Here is a 17,532-nt window from a genome sequence, read left to right as displayed (position 1 = left end):
TTTAGTCTAGGAGATTAAGCAACATGGTACCTGAATATACAACCCGTGAATGAAGTAGTTAGTAAACAAATACTGAACTGGTAAATAAAATGTTACCATTTTAGAATATCTTCTGACAAAAGGGAACAGAAAATAATGAGTGTCATAGAAGCAAGTTACTGTCATCTTTTATTATTAAGTTTTTCAAGAAGCATTAACAGGCCGGGCGGTGGCTCACACCTGTAATCCTAGCTCTCTGGGAGGCCGAGGCGGGCGGATTGCTCGAGGTCAGGAGTTCAAAACCAGCCTGAGCAAGAGCAAGACCCCGTCTCTACTATAAATAGAAAGAAATTAATTGGCCAACTGATATATATATATATATAAAATTAGCCGGGCATGGTGGCGCATGCCTGTAGTCCCAGCTACTCGGGAGGCTGAGGTAGGAGGATCGCTTGAGCCCAGGAGTTTGAGGTTGCTGTGAGCTAGGCTGACGCCACAGCACTCACTCTGGCCTGGACAACAAAGTGAGACTCTGTCTCAAAAAAATAAAAAAAGAAGCATTAACAGTAAGTAAAATTTTAACATGTAAGACTGTGTCATTTACTCATAGACAGATGAGCTCCTTAACTGAAGACTGCGAAATGGCAAACATCCAAAACACTAGTGAACTTTTTAGAAACAGTCAAAGAACTCCAGCTAAAAGGAACACTTTAGCAACTCTTGAGAACCCAGACAATGGGCACTATTATTTCCAGCATGTACTGTTGACATATTAGTGGAGATGAGTCTGATAAATATTTGTTTTTCTCAGCTCGGTGTATTAGGGGAGTGTGGGATAGCATAGGATGCTATCCAAACAGTGTTCAAAAAACAAAACATTTTGCTTACTTTAATCTGTGGCATTTCTGACCTATTTACACACTGGAGAAACTGATGCAATTCATGACAACTGTTATAATCCTAAGTTACTTTTGAAACCCAGGCCAAATGCCACATTGTTCTATTAATATTTTTCCTCAGTTTGAATATTCATAGCATTTCTTGCCTTCCTTGAGGCACTTACTCTGGCTTTTATTTCAGTTAGTTGCATATTTTTGTTTATAATTAAATGAGACATAAGCACCATAATGAGAGAGACTGTGTTTTAGTCATGGTCTATTCTCTATAGTATCTTATGGCAGGGCTTTAATAAACACTGGATAACTTGGGGGCGGGGGGAAGAACAATAATTTCTCTAAGATATAAAGTACAATATTCCAGCCATTTCTTCCCCGTTTTTCCTTTCCTTTTCTTTTTTCAAAGAGATGTTTGTTCAGATTCAATAACATCCTTATAATACACTCTCCTTTCACTTTCTAACCAAAACTTCTCAGACTCCAAAGTCATGGATGGACAAAAGTTTGTACGCTTTATTTTTGCATACACAATCCTGGGACATCTGAATCTATTCCAGGTCTTGGCCTTAGTATTTTGGCATGTACAGTTGATTTGAACAGTAAGAAGATCATGGTTAAAATTGCTGACCTGAGATATTTCAGCCAAGGAAGGTAGGTAGTGAGAGCAGTAGTGTTAGGAACAGCATTATATAGTGGGTTGGTCCCCAACTGCAGACTGTTCCAGAGTAGATATACAGTAATATCTAGGTATTCACAGGGGATTGGTTCCAGGACCCCACAGATACCAAAATTCCACAGATACTCAAGTCTTTTATATAAAATGGTCATAGTATTTGCATATAACAGATGCACATCCCCCTATATACCTTAAATCATCTCTAGATTACTTATAATACATAATACAATGTAAATGCTATGTAAATAGTTATTGTACTGTATTGTTTTTTTATTTTTGTTATCTTTTCTTGTTGAATTATTTTATATCTTTTTTTTTTCCAAATATGTTAGACCCATGGTTGGTTGAATCCAAGGATGTTGAACCTGCCAATATGGAGGGCCAACTGTAATGTGATGTATACAAATGATCCTCTGGTGGATTTTCTAAAAAAATAGTATAAAGGAAAGCAAGATTTTGCTACCGTTTGTCAGTAAACACCTAATATCTTGTCTTCCTTTCTTCCTCCCTCCCTTCCTTGCTCTCTCTCACTCTTTCTGTTCCCCCAAATGCCACCAAATATTTCAATTTATTATCTTGGTGACAGTTAGCATAATATATTTTGTTAGCATGTGAACTAACTAAATAAATGAAAGGCTGGGTTTTGGGGCTTTAGTTGCTGAAGACAGAACCTCACCAGGGGATCAGTAAGCAACTAAATGGGTCGTAAATTCGTGGTTTTATGAAATCAAGAGCAAGGAATCACCAGTCTATCCTTAGGGACTTGGGAAAATGGAGAAACTGCAGTACGAGTTAACAAAAGAAATTGAGGGTCTGTATCCAAGTGGAAAACACTTTCTGAGGGTCAGGATGGCTAATACAGCAGAGAGCAATGAATTTCAACCATCAGTTTAAGGAATATAGTCATATTACTCAGGAAATTCAGTCTTAGCCTAAAATTGCCAAAATATTTTTTAAAGTACTACCTGAGCAAAAGTAAGCATTTTACCATGCACCATTCCATAGATTTAGAGTGGCTAATCTACATTTTAGAAAAAATATGTTTTTCCTAAAATTTATCAAAGGCTTCAGTCGTCATCATATCTCATCATTAATGAAGATGGAACGAGGAGAAGTTGTTTTGAAACTAATTTGTCTAGCAAAACTTCTTATCTATATTCTTGAACTAAGGCCCAGATTTTCTTTTATCTAATGCTCATTATTTAACTTTGCTAAAGTAGTAGAAGACATTAACTGGAAAACATTGAGGTAATTTCACAATTTCTTAGGAATTCAGGTTTCCCAGCTTGCAAACTGAGCAAGGCATAGTAGCATTCTTTGTGAAGACTTAGTTAAAAAATACGTGGCCTAATATAATTGATTGGAAGACATTCTTTCCTTTTTTCTTCTGCACACTACATGCCATTATTATCAACCCATTTTCATAAAACTTACTCTATTTTTCCCCATGAAAGTAACAATTAATGTACATTTGATCAATCCATAAAGAGATCCATCTTCTACCAACAAGTCTCTCAATAACAAAAAGTGAATACAGGGGAATTATTATAAAAGCCTGTTTTTATGACTTATAAAGTTCATACATAAGTCTCAACTCCATATTGAATTTTCATTTTTTTGCTGCAAATGTAGTTAACCTATATTCTATTTATATATATTAATGCAATAAAATATTAGATTATGACATTCATTAATGAGAATATCCTAAGAAGAAATGTTTAATACTACATACTGACAAATAGTTTGAAATAGGTTGTATAGTAGCTTTCTTTTAACTCATAAATATGTAGAATATTATTTTCAAATTTACTTTAAAAATCAGCAGCTTTTAGACTGTAAAAAATAAATACTACATTTAGATTCTTAGTTTACTTATGCATTTAAATAAATGCTTTTTGTAAGGATAACAGTTCTAAAAAACTTTAAATGTCCATACAAATTTTCATGTTTCTAAGCCATATTATCAAAGTAAAATGACTTTTAACTATAATTATTAGAACACATGTTTAGCCTTAAAAATTAGACTTCTCATTCTTATTTTTATCCTTAACTAGATTGTAGTTGATCTTTCTGCTTAGGCAACAGTAAATTTCATAACTAAGAAAAACTTTCCCAATGATTTATGTTTGTTGCAAAATAATGTAGTTAGGTCTCTCAGCAGGCAAAGACTAGAATTTCTTCACTTTCTTATGTTCCGGAAATGTCTTATGTCCTCAGGTTAAAGCTGTATTCAACAACTGTAGCTAAAAATATAAAATTGATTTATGGGTTCTTATTTGCATTAAGAGAATTTAATTATATGACATAACGGCATATTTTCTTCATGATTCTATGACTTCTAACCTAAATAAAAAATTAAAATCTGTCTACAAAACATATTAATGTCTGAAATATAAACTTTTGGCAGTATAATTTAGCTTTTAGAATCAGAAGTTTTCACAAAGGACTCTAAAGCAGTGCCAAAAAGAAACAATGCTTCTGGTGTCACAAGATACTACCTGTGTCAAACATGTATATCTGTCACATTGCTCACGTCCAACATTCTTAGCCAATACAATACAATCCTTAGTTCAATACAGCCAATACAATCCTCCTACACTCCAAGCAACTTTCTACTGTTACCATAGGTCTCACTTTAAACAACAACAAAAAAAACCCCAAATCTCCTCTTTCTAACTACTAAATATGGTCTAAAAATGAGATCAGAGGGCAATATGGTACAGGCACTTTCTAAGAAAGGAAAAGGGGTGAAAGAGACAAATGATAACACCGTACTCAGTATAACTTCTATATTTGCTCTGGTGCTGAATTTCCAGCCTAGGTGCTTGTTCGAGTCCACAGAACGGTCCTCTGGCACTGTGGAAGTACTCTGTGTGGTGTCTACTTAACCCATCTGATGACAGATGGAAAAATTACTGGGCTAGATGCACATGAGGACTGTCTCTTCTTCAGACTTTATTTTCTCTCCTCCACAATGAGTATTCCAAATTCTCAAGTGTATAACTTTGTGTGGAGACATTTCTAAATTGTTATGAGGGAAGACAGCTAAAGACTTCCAGATGGATTAATGTTCTTTTTCTATGCTTACATGATACTCACTGTCACAGTAAAACAGTTTTCATTAAGGTAGCTGCAAATCGTGAATTAATCCTATAGCATAATTGTATTAATAATAAAGATTATTTTTTACAGAGGATCTTAATCATATATGAACAATTTTAGAATATATGAATATATATGCAGCTTGATGGAGAGAGCTGTATGCTATCCAAATAGTATTTTTTCTATAAGAACAGATCATCTGACACCTCAGGTAATCTAATTATTCTTTGGAACAGCCTGCTTGCTATTCCTTGAGACTAATATGTTCAGTTTTTGTGTATACATTACATCCAGACAGATGTGAAAATGAAAAGAAGTGGTATTGTCCTAGACACAATTTATAATCAAAGCAGTAATAGAACCTTTGGGGATAATTGAATTTTTATTTCTTTAGCTTTTCTCAATGAAAACATCCTTAAAGATATATAAACTGAAGAGCTTGAGGAATCAAAATAATTCAAGAGCAAAAAGGAAATTGTTTCCTGTGGTATACAAAAATTCACCTACCTTTGTGGAATATAGAACATATGTTGAGGAGGTGGTTTATAGAGGACTCCTTCATACACAGGCCAGAGCCCACTTAAAATTCTGAAGAGAGAACTTTTCCCACAACCATTGGGACCAGTTATCAAAAGATGCATTCCTTCTTGTACCTAAAGTAAGAAGTAAAATTACAAACTGCAATATTTTATTATTTCTTTTGGCAGCATTTAAAAGTCATTTATTTTTTTAAAAAAACTTTCAAAATGCATGATAACCTAGGATGGGCAAGAAATCAAAGAAAAATAAATCAGGGTTTAGAACATCAAGTTTGGCTTTTGATTATTCTCTGAAGCTAAAAGCATCATAAGATAATTCAGTTCCAAAAAAATGTATCTTCTTGGCATGATCACTGGCTTTCCAAAATTTTAATTTAGGTCTTGTTATTAGATAATACACACAGATGGAGAAATACAACTACGTGGGACATAAGACCATAACAATTAAAATTAAAATATATTAAATTGTATTTTATTCATATTAATAATAATTAAACTTATATTGAATTCAAAGACAACTGAAAGTCAACTGGAGTTATTGGCTACAAAGCACAGTTATCCAAAGAGCCAGATGGGTTGTTTAATTTTGTACCTCAGCAGTCTGAAATGCTACAGAAATTACAAAAGCCCATCAGAGAGAGAAGATGATTCTAATTCTGCTTTATTCATAGATGCAGAAAATATGTTTACCAAACCAAAACCAAGGAAAGTAGGAAGACTGTAATTTAGTCTTACGTCTAGGGATGAATTAAAACACACACACACACAAATAGAATATTGTACATAATACATATGAATATTATACAAATAATATTCATCAGTAAAACAAAGATTATCCATTATCTATTGGATGCTTCCCTTTATCTTCTATCTTATTTATCACTTAAATTTAAATTGTTAAATTTCATGAGTTCCCATTCTACAAAAATATACATATATAATATATATAGTAATCACATATATCTTTTAGACCTTCTAATTGTATAAGATACTTTCACTAGATTAAGTATTTTTAGTGCATTTATATGAAAGAAACTAAACTCTAAATTTTTCCACAGAAAAATTGTGATGTGCCTACAACAATATAATTTGTCAGCAGAATTCAAGACTTATACTCTATGTTTATTTAACAAATGGAGCAACAGGAATTGATATTACAAAACCTAGTCTGACCAAAAAAGCCACCTCTACACAAAAGTCATAAATTATAAATCATTAAACTATTAATGAACAGTTAAATATCCTATGTATGCCATGAGTACCTAATTGGTATTTGTGGTAAGATCCTAACAGTTAAAACCATTCTATATGTCTATAAATGGAAGAATAAAGTCTGACAAAATTGTAGTTAAGACACAATTTCTCTTAAATTTACTAACCCAGAATTTTCCCTTGTTCAGTGCCTCTTATGCTCTTCTTTCAACTTCTAGCAACTCTATTTATTCGCAAATACATCTTTAATAATTAAACCTTAACTAGGTCCATATTAAAATCATTAGCACATGTATTGTCATGTTTGTAATTCTATTATCAAGTCCAATCACGTCTTTCTTTGAACTAAGCTCAACTGCCTTCATTATAGTTTTTAATGCTTACCGGCAAATTATTTTGTACTTGAAAATGTAATGTTGAATTTTATAATAATTTAAATCAGGGACTCAAGTTTATTAGATATTTTTACTTATTAGTTTTTGTAATCAAGGCATAGGGTATTAAATAACAAATTATTTATTCTCAACATAATTAAAAACTTAAATTCCAATCCATGAATCTTCTGATTATTTTTTCATAATAGTAAACATAATTATTTAAAATAGAAATTAAAGTTAGAGAGAATGTTTATTAACAGAATTAAACTTTGCTAGTTACCTCTACCCTCATATTTTAGTAAATATGTTTTTACTAAAAAACAGTAAAGCCTGTATTTTTTTAGTAATTTCTATAAGGAAAAAATTAAAATTTATTTCCAGATATTAATGTCAGAGTATATTCCTAATGTTCCCCAAAGTTATCTTGTACAGGCTCTTACTGCACTGTAATTTTGATTTTCAACCTGGCAATAAAGCAGTAGAAATCAAATTTCTCTTTTCTCTCTGCTTTCTGAGGAAGTAACTGCTTCTGTAATTGAGCCACTGTGCATACCTTTCTTGATTTCCCCTCCTTTCCATATGCTCCTCCAAGTATTTAACATAAGGTACATGAATTCTGAGTTGTTTTGTATTAATGTGATGGCAACAATCAGAAGATTCTTGAATATCATCTTACTTTGAAGTTTAGCCTGGAAGCCACCACTTCTCCCGCTGGTGTAATTATGGGAACATTTTCACAAATAATTCCATGATCCACATCAATAACTTTTCCTATAATTAAGGAAAAGTTTAAGTTACAAAGATATCATATGTTGCTGATTAAATAACTTCAGGTATAATGCAACATAACAGAGAAGTTCAATTATAAAGATAATTCACAGTAATACATCATATAAACACGTAAATATAGACATCTATATTTGAAGCAAAGTTTAATTTGTATATTTTGGCACATCTATTTGGAAAATACTTCTGAGAAACATTATTTTGTAATAATCTAGCATCATTACAATAGCAAAGCTAAACTTAATCTGTTAAAACGCAGTCAGACTTTTTATAAACCTATTTCTATTTCCCTAAATTAACTTTTCCTGCAGAAAAAAAAACCAGTGCTGCAGAAAGGAAATTAAGACAGGGAATAATGCAGTGTTAAGGCCGAGGTGGGCGGATTGCTCAAGGTCAGGAGTTCGAAACCAGCCTGAGCAAGAGCGAGACCCCATCTCTACTATAAATAGAAAGAAATTAATTGCCCAACTAATAAATATAGAAAAAATTAGCTGGGCATGGTGGCGCATGCCTGTAGTCCCAGCTAGTTGGAAGGCTGAGGCAGTAGGATTGCTTGAGCCCAGGAGTTTGAGGTTGCTGTGAGCTAGGCTGACGCCACAGCACTCACTCTAGCCTGGGCAACAAAGTGAGACTCTGTCTCAAAAAAAAAAAAAAAAAAAAAAAAATATATATATATATATATATATATATTGAAAATCAAAGAAGTTTAGAAACATAGGGAAATGAACAGCATAGCATTAGTTCTAATTCCATTTGTTAGTTGAACTTTAAAAGCCATCAATTCATTCTGTCACATGTGCAGTTTCCAAAAATTATTCTGAAAATGTTGTCCTAAATAAAAGTAGCATAAAATCGTTTTTTAAATGGTTATGTTAGTCACCATCCCTCAAATTGCGATACTAGTATTAGGAGTATTATTAAACATTATTGCTGTTTAAATAATGTTGGTTATCTAAATATTAGTTATTTGTAATTATTAATTGTTATCTCCTAAAAAACTTTGGTTCTATTGATAAATACTTACATAAGGAAAAAATATAAAAACATTTGAGTCCATACCTTTGATTGCCAATGTGTCAGCAAGAGGTAATTCTACATTAACTCCATTCTTACTATGGTTTTCAGTCTCTTGAATGACAGCAGTTCTCTTATAAATGCCTCTTTTTACTTCATCAAAGACCCAAAACATATTGTACACTCGAGCAGTATAGCCTGCTAATTCAGTGATCTAAAATCAACATGGAGATAAAAGAGTTAATATACCTGAGACAAGTTTTTAACTAAATATGTAATTATATATGCGTCTTGATTTAATGTTAAAGATACTATTTTATTATACATGAGAAATAGATAATGCATCTGAAAACTAAAACAAATGGCAGCAAAAAGGTTACCAAAAGAGCAATACAGCAGTATTTCAATGTAAGTTTGACTGGAATTATAAAATATAAAAATTATTCATTCAAGTCAGGGTTCAAAATGAACTATAAAGAGTACTAGTGAGACTTAAGAATTCTTCAGTCAAATTTCTGATTCGGCCTGTTTAAATAATAAATTTTATTTTCAGAAAATTAAAAATTTTGTGAAAAGCTGAAGGTCATTCAATGAAATTATAATCTTCGTTATATTTTTTTCTATTTAAAGCAGAACATTTGAAGTAGAAGAAAAGTATCTTTTTTTTCTTATTATGAAATGAATGTTTCTGAGCCAAACTGATTGTCATAAATTCCTATGTTTGGCCAGAGAAAATACCCATGCTGCAGGAAACCATTATAGAGAGTGCATTCAGTGAAAAGCTTCAAATCCTTTTCAGTACAAATCCCACAATCCAGCTTCTTTTGAAGCCAAACATGATTTATATGCCCAAAGAAAAACATTAAATATACTATTGTTTTTCAGGTAAGATTACAAGATAAGATAAATCTCTGCTTTAGTCCATAAGGCTCAATGGAATTGTGCCTCGCTCTCATTCTGCCAGCTGTCTAATTTGGACTAACCTTCTGCTGTTTTTCTATTAAGAGAACACCCATCACACCTGTAATCCTAGCCCTGTGGGAGGCTGAGGCGGGTGGATTGCTTGAGGTCAGGAGTTCAAAACCAGCCTGAGCGAGACCCTGTCTCTACTAAAAATAGAAAGAAACTAATTGACCAACTAAAAATATATATACAAAAAATTAGCCGGGCATGGTGGCACATGCCTGTAGTCCCAGCTACTTGGGAGGCTGAGGCAGAAGGATGGCTTGAGCCCAGGAGATTGAGGTTGCTGTGAGCTAGGCTGATGCCAAGGCACGCACCCTATCCTGGGCAACAAAGTGAGACTCTGTCTCAAAAAAAAAAATAGAGAACAGCTTGTTGTCAGGGTGAAGGGTGACTCACTTCTTATCAAGACCATCTTGCTCAATGAAAAAGAATACACAAAAGTAGGAACTGGTACCAATAAGCAAAGCATGTCACTAATAAATGTTTCTTAATAAATTACAGAATAATACAACAATGCTGACATTTGTGTACGATTTTTGTGTGTGCAAAACTTAAACAGCAAATGCAAATAAGTAGGTATTGTTGTTAAAAGCCCCCTACCACGTGTCTCTACTGAGTGAGAGATCAGTAATTACACTATTATTTCATTACCATATGTTAATATTATAGCTATTTAAAGAATAATTTCTAAAATGTTATCTATAAGAATCTCTTTGAATTCCCAAGTAGAGAAAAACAAAGCTAAAGATTAAAAAAATATGGATTCAAAAGAAAATTTAGCAAATATAAATATTTGCATAGAAAAAGAATTCCCAAACCAAAAGCAGAAGTCAATTCAAGAAAGGTGGGAGGCAATGAGTTAGTAGTGTACAAGACAGGGAATTTGCCCAGAACCCTAACTCTAAAAAGGAAGCTTGGTCCATCTAGAGCTGGCAGAGAAGGCATGGTGGGCATTTTCATGTGCTATCACAGCAGTATAAGACTTTTTAGAAGTGCACATTCCATGACTGAAAGCAAATTCAGGCAAAATAAAGCAAAATACAATCATTTCTTGAGTTGCAGACAATCTAGAAAAACTGATTGATATCCTTTCTGTAATTTAGACAGCAGAGTATTCTAATGTGAGATGAACAAAATTTTGATTTCTTATATAATTTTAATATTAAGTAATTTATTACTTTGAAAAATCTATCCCAAAGACTATGTCTCCAAATTATCAAAATTACTATTTGAATTTTCTTTTTTTAAATTGAGTTGCTTGGTACATGGCCCTGATCAACTGATTTTACTTAAAAAGAGAAACAATTCAACAAATCAGTTGTTACAGACTCAAAAGTTCTGTCAGCAAATCATAAAATTTGTAACTTTTATATATAGTTTCTTCAAGGCTGACTTAATAGGTAGTTAAATTTATAATGATGCTCAGGCAATTTATATTTATATGAAAGCTTCAAGAATAATTAATAGTGAGAATGACTTTTATGGGAACATTATATAACATCTGATTGGAATTAAGTGATTTTTATCTGCAGGTCTTATTATTAATTCTATTTTTTTCAACAAACATTTATTAACCACATATAATATTCCAAGCATTAAAATGAATATTAGGCATGTAAAGATGAATAAGACAGGTTCTGCTTTCAAGGAGCTCAGGGTCTGGTGCAGGAGATAGACAATTATAATGTGGTAAAGCACTAGATGTACACAGCGATGAACAAGGAAAGAAGACCTAAACTCTGCAGGGAAGAATGTGGAATGGCAGAAAGGTTTTATATGTGGTTGTGAGACTTCAATGAAGGATGGGTAAAAGTTTGCAAGATGTATAAGTAACATTATTAGCTAATATTTATTGAGAGTTTAATATGTACTGTGTTTAATATTCTACATGTATTAACTCACAACAACACTACAAAATCAGTGTTACCATCATCCCCATTTTATACATGAGGAAACAGAGACACAGACAGGTTAAGGAACTTGACCAAGGTCACATAATTTGTAAATTCCAGAGCAAGAATGTAAATTTAGGCCCTCTGACTCCAGAGTGCACACCTGAGGGTTTCTTTAAAATTTAAAAACAAATATGTCATACTATAGATAGAAAAAGAGGATTAACGATAGATAGTGTAAAAATGAAAGGGGATTAGTAGCATTACACTTAGGAGTTGCTGCCATTAATCTTGATTATACTCAGCAATTTTGTGGAGAGAAAAGATATGTTTTTAAAATACTAAATGTACCTGGTAATTTACATTTTGCTCGACTCTCATAAATTTTATTTTCATTAAATTGACAACAAGAAATGCAACACCAGACTGGGCAATATAGCAAAACATCATCTCTACAAAAAAACAAAAACAACCAAAAAAATAGCTGGGCATGGTGTTACATGCCTGTAGTACTAGCTACTCAGAATGCAGAGATGCGAGAATCACTTGAGCAGAGGTGAGAAAATCGCTTAAGCCCAGAAGTTCCACCTTGGGCGACAGAGTGAGACCTAGTCTCTGAAAAAAAGAAAAAGAAAAATTCAAGTACCTCTTTGTATGAAGACATAATCCTTTCAATAGCATCAGCTCCTGAGGCCAGTAAATTTCGAGCGGTGGTAAAGGCTTCTGTCCGTTCACTAACCATAGCTTGTTTTTGGCCATCCTCTAGATCTAAAAGCAAATTACAAAACCTTTGAATTTTTTCAAGTAATAAAATGTTTTATTTTATACAACTAAATTGTGGCTAAAACAATCACATATTAATTTTTCAGTAGTATCAGTAATTTTCTAGAAATACAGTGAATTATTAAAAATAAAGTATTTGTACCAGATTTTGTTTAAAGCTTCCTTTTGTTTTGTTATTTTTCTAAAAGGAGAGCTAAGACAACTAAATCTATAGGAACTAAGACCATTTTCATTTGCCATTCTTTCAACCCTTTCCATATCCAACTCCCTGCACTTAGGAGGGAGCAAAAAATACTACCAATTTGGGCAATAAATACTATCACCCTGAATATAAGCAAATATTTATGGTATGGTTTCTTTAATGGAAATGCAAATTAGCTGATCCTCATAATCTAGCCTTTTTCTACCTTTCTCAACCATTCTTCACTCTACTATGGTCCAGCTGCTCCCTACATATGCCGTACACTATTAATCCTCTGGTATTTATATACGTAATTTCTTCTGACTTTAATATATTTCCCTTCCTTTTTTTGCTTCTTTCTCCTTCTTTAAGAGTTAACTCTGTGGGATAAGTTTTCCTGAAAATCCTTATCTGACTCTTTCAGTGGACTATAATTTCCTTGAGGGTCAATACTGTGTGCTTTATTCTTTATTTCTAGTATTCAGCATAGTGTCTAGCACACAGAACTCCTTAATGTGTATTGAATGGATGAATGAATGGATGGACAAATGGATGGATGAACATGCTAAAATACTGTCAATGCAGAATTGTGGTTAAGAGTTAGGAGTCAGACAGATTTGAATCCAGGTTTTACTATTTATGGGTAAGTAGTAAGATGAGGAGGGCAAGAGACTTATCCTCTTTACACCTATTTTCTCATTTGTAAGATGAGGAACGTAACAGTACTATACTATCTCAAACAACCCTAGCTCTTATGGTTATAAGGGTTAAAGGTGAAAATCAAATGAATTATTAGTCCGATACATGAACCACAGTAGGAGCTTTAAATGTCAGCAGTCATTTTTTTCTCTAGTTATTATTGGTATTATTGAATAGCTACTCAATTTTAGTCTTATTCTTTACAATTATCTTCTTCAGGTTGTTGCTTTATTCTTCTCATCAATTTGATTCTGTACTTGGTCCTTATATAGATTATCTTCAAAACCCCAAATTAGATGTAAATTAATGAAGAGATTAGCAATAATATGGATATCCATGGGCCCATTTTGATATATTTCTCTCTAATTTATCTTAAAGGTTTTCCACCTATAATAATGGAAATATATAATTTATACCTGGCTATAATTACCAGAGATTTAAAATCTTTACTTGTTCATAGACAGCTTAGCTGATTTTGAAAGGGATCCATGCACAATATAGGCTAAAATTCACCCAGCAGATATTTACTGAATACCTGGATATCTAGATGTGCAAGAAATTAGTCAAGATACTGTGGGACATACAGGGATACTTGTGATTTTCTTTTTCTTTTCTTTTTTTAGACAAAGTCTCACTCTGTTGCCTGGGCTAGAGTGCCATGGCGTCAGCCTAGCTCACAACAACCTCAAACTCCTTGGCTCGAGCGATCCTCTGCCTCAGCCTCCTGAGTAACTGGGACTACAGGCATGCACCACACGCCCGGCTAATTTTTTCTATATATTTTTTAGTTGGCCAATTAATTTCTATTTTTAGTAGAGACAGGGTCTCACTCTTGCTCAGGCTGGTCTTAAACTCCTGACCTTGAGTGATCCGCCTTGTAGTATAAAGTCTGGTTAAACACTCTCCAGATTTGTTCCATTTTCTTAAGGTTGCTTTGGCTATTTGGGCTCTTTTCTGGTTCCAAATGAAACTCAGAATTAGTTTTTCTAGATCTGTGAAAAATGACATTGGTATTTTGATGGGGATTGCACTGAATCTGTAAATCACTTTGGTTAGTATGGACATTTTAAAATGTTCATTCTACTGATGCATGAGTATGGGATGGTTTTCCATATGTTTATGTCCACTACTATTTCCTTCCTCAGTGTTTTGTAGTTCTCCCTGTAGAGGTTCACCTCCTTAGTTAAATATATTCCTAGGTATTTTATTTTCTTTGCTGCTATTGTGAAAGGTATTGAGTCTCTGATTTGGTTCTCAGCTTGACTGTTTTTGGTATATAGGAATGCTATTGATTTGTGTGCATTGATTTTGTAACCCGAGACTTTGCTGAATCTATTTATCCATTCCAGGAGTCTCTTAGTGGAATCTTTGGGTTTTCCAGATAAAAGATTATATCATCAACAAAGAATAATAGTTGGACCTCCTGTTTCCCATTTGGATGCCTTAATTTCCTTCTCTTGCCTGATTGTTCTGGCTAGGACTTCCAGCACTATGTTTAATAGAAGTGTTAACAGTGGGTATCTTGTCTTGTTCCAGTTCTGAATGTAGAAATGCTTTCAACTTTTCTCCATTCAGTATGATGTTGGCTGTGGATTTGTCATATATATATATGACATATATGTCATATATATATACATAATATATATATGCCTTTTATAACTCTGAGATGTGTTCCATCTATGCCTATTTTGTTAAGAATTTCTATAAAAGTGTGCTGAATTTTGTTGAATGCTTTTTCTGCATCTATTGAGATGACCATATGAGCTTTGTTTTTGCGGTGAATCCCATTTGTGGATTTACATGTGTCCAACCATCCTTTCATTCCTAGGATGAAGCCCACTTGGTTGTGGTGGATTATTTTTTTTGATGTGCTGCTCAATTCAATTTGAGGATTTTTGCATCTATATTCATAAGGAATATTGGTCTGTATCTCCTATTTTTTGTTGTGTCCTTTCCTGGCTTTGGTATCAAGGTTATGCTAGCTTCATAGAATTAGTTGGGGTGAATTCCTTCCTTCTCAATGTTAATTTTTGCAGTATGGGTACCGATTCTTCTTTGTAGGTCTAATAAAATTTGGTTGTGAAACATGAAACCATAAGTATTCTAGAAGAAAATGTTGGAAACACTCTTCTAGATATTGGCCTAGGCAAAGAATTTATGAAGAAGACCCCAAGGGCAATCACAGAAACAGCAAAAATAAATAAATGGGACCTGATCAAATTAAAAAGCTTCTGCACAGCCAAGAAAACAATCAACAGTGCAAATGGACAACCTACAGAATGGGAGAAAATATTCACATGCTATACATCCAATAAAGGGCTAATAACTGGAATATACAAAGAACTCAAGCAAATCAGCAAGAAAAAAACCAAACAATCCCATTAAAAAATGTTCAAAAGACATGAATAGAAGCTTTCCAAATGAAGATAGTTGAATGGCCAATGTCACTAATTATCAGAGAAATGCAAATTAAAACCACAATGATATATTAACTAACCCAAGTGAGAATGGCTTTTATCAAATAGTCCAAAAACAATAGATGCTGGCAAGGATTTGGAGAGAAAGGAACACTTATACACTGTTGGTGGGATTGCAAACTAGTGTAACCTCTATGGAAAATAGTATGGAGATTCCCCAAAGATCTAAAATTAGATCTACCATTTGATCCAGCAATCCCACTACCAGGTATTTATCCAAAGGAAAAAGTAATTTTATCAAAAAAAACCACTTGTACTAGAATGTTTATTGCAGCACAATTCGCAATCTCAAAGACATGGAATCAACCCAAATGCCCATCAGTTCATGAATGGATTAATTGGTGTATGTATACCACAGAGTGCTACTCAGCCATAAAAAATGAATTAATACCTTTGCAATAATCTGAATGGAACTGGAGATCATTCTCCCAAGCGAAGTATCTCAAGAATGAAAAACAAACACTGCATGTACTCTCTAATAAATCGGAGCTAACCGATCAGCACTCATATGCACAGACAGAAGTAAAACTCAACAGAAATCATGCAGGTGGAAGTGGGGAAGAGGGGATGGGTGAAATCATACCTAACAGAATCACCCAATGTACACTATCTGAGTGATGGGCACACTTTTAACTTCGACTCAAGCAATGCAAAAGCAATCCATGTATGTTACCAAAACCTTTGTACCCCCATAATAATCTGAAACTAAAAAAAAGAAACCAGGAACAGAATGTAGATATTCTTAAAGACATTTAAATGTGTGATAAAATTTAGATAGTCACAAAAGAAAGTGCGCTAAAATAGTGAGTTGTTATATCAGCTAAAACACTAAGAATAGCTTTGGTTCACAGAAAATCTGGCTGACAATCTAAAATAATTATGGGATTTATGAATTTGGGTTAAAAAGGATTTGAATGATAGTTTTCATTGATAGCCTCTGTTAAGAAAAAATACATGCACAGATGGACCAGTGTTTTATATGGCATGGTAATTTCCATGTTGCTTTGGCAGATTAATGCTTATTGGGTTTTCTTCATGTTTTTAGCAATAAAATAACAAATAGTTTCCTGCAGATTTCATGTGACTTTTATTCTACTGGTTGTTCTTTGGCAGGTACTGTGAGAGCCCTGCCAGCAGTATTTTGTCATACACACAGCAGCCAACTGCCTGACCTCTATGACAAGGCCAGATTCCTTAGTGTCAAGACATATAAATCCATGACCTAAAATACTAATGAGTTTGTAGCATAGGTCAACACATTTTATTTTCTCACCAAATATTTTAACTATTTATGTTAAAAGTTCTTCATTTAAGGATTTAATATTTAACATTATACCTATTTGTTTTACTGCTACTGCTCTAATAGTAATAAGTATATTATTACTTATTACTATTATACTTATTAGTATAATACTTATACTTATTATTACTATTATACTTATTACTATTATTACTATTACTATTACTTATTACTACTATAATTACTAATAATTATACTTATTAGTAATAAGTATAATTCAGTATATCATACTGAAAATTGCTCACATCTCTTGCTATTTCACTGAAAAGGTGAGAAAGAAGTTTTAAAACTAAAGTTATATTATTATAAATTTATCATGCCCTTTGAACTGTGCAACATGAAGAGTGAACCATAATGTAAATTATGAAGTTTAGTCAATAATGTATAAATATTAGTATCTCAGTTGTAACCATTGTTCCACCCTAATACAAGATATAAATAATAAGGAAAATTACAGGGAGAGAGAGTATTTAGGAACTCTGCACTTTCTGATCAATTTTTTGTAAACCTAAAATTGCTCTAAAGAAATAAAGTATACTAATTTTTTTAAAATAAAAAAGTAACCTAATTCCTCTGTACTTTTCTTAACTTATAATCTGAGTTTATTTATCTTCATTATATTAAATTTTGTCATCTTGACAAGTCTCAGCAAA

General features: G+C 33.0%; 1 protein-coding gene across 2 annotated transcripts in view; it reads right to left on the bottom strand.

Moving 5' to 3' along the window:
• ABCD2 (ATP binding cassette subfamily D member 2) overlaps positions 1–17,532 on the bottom strand; it is a 62,613-nt gene that overhangs the window by 34,980 nt on the left and 10,101 nt on the right. For both annotated transcript variants that reach the window (XM_076007474.1, XM_012782433.3), the window contains exons 3-6: positions 12,086–12,207; positions 8,627–8,795; positions 7,458–7,552; positions 5,161–5,306 (exon numbers count right to left, since the gene is read on the bottom strand). In XM_076007474.1, coding sequence (XP_075863589.1) covers positions 5,161–5,306; positions 7,458–7,552; positions 8,627–8,795; positions 12,086–12,207 — 532 coding nt within the window. The remainder of the gene's footprint in view (positions 1–5,160; positions 5,307–7,457; positions 7,553–8,626; positions 8,796–12,085; positions 12,208–17,532) is intronic.

This window comes from Microcebus murinus, chromosome 10 (genome assembly GCF_040939455.1).
Source record: "Microcebus murinus isolate Inina chromosome 10, M.murinus_Inina_mat1.0, whole genome shotgun sequence".
NCBI lineage: Eukaryota > Metazoa > Chordata > Mammalia > Primates > Cheirogaleidae > Microcebus > Microcebus murinus.
This window is presented reverse-complemented; position numbering and strand designations above follow the sequence as displayed.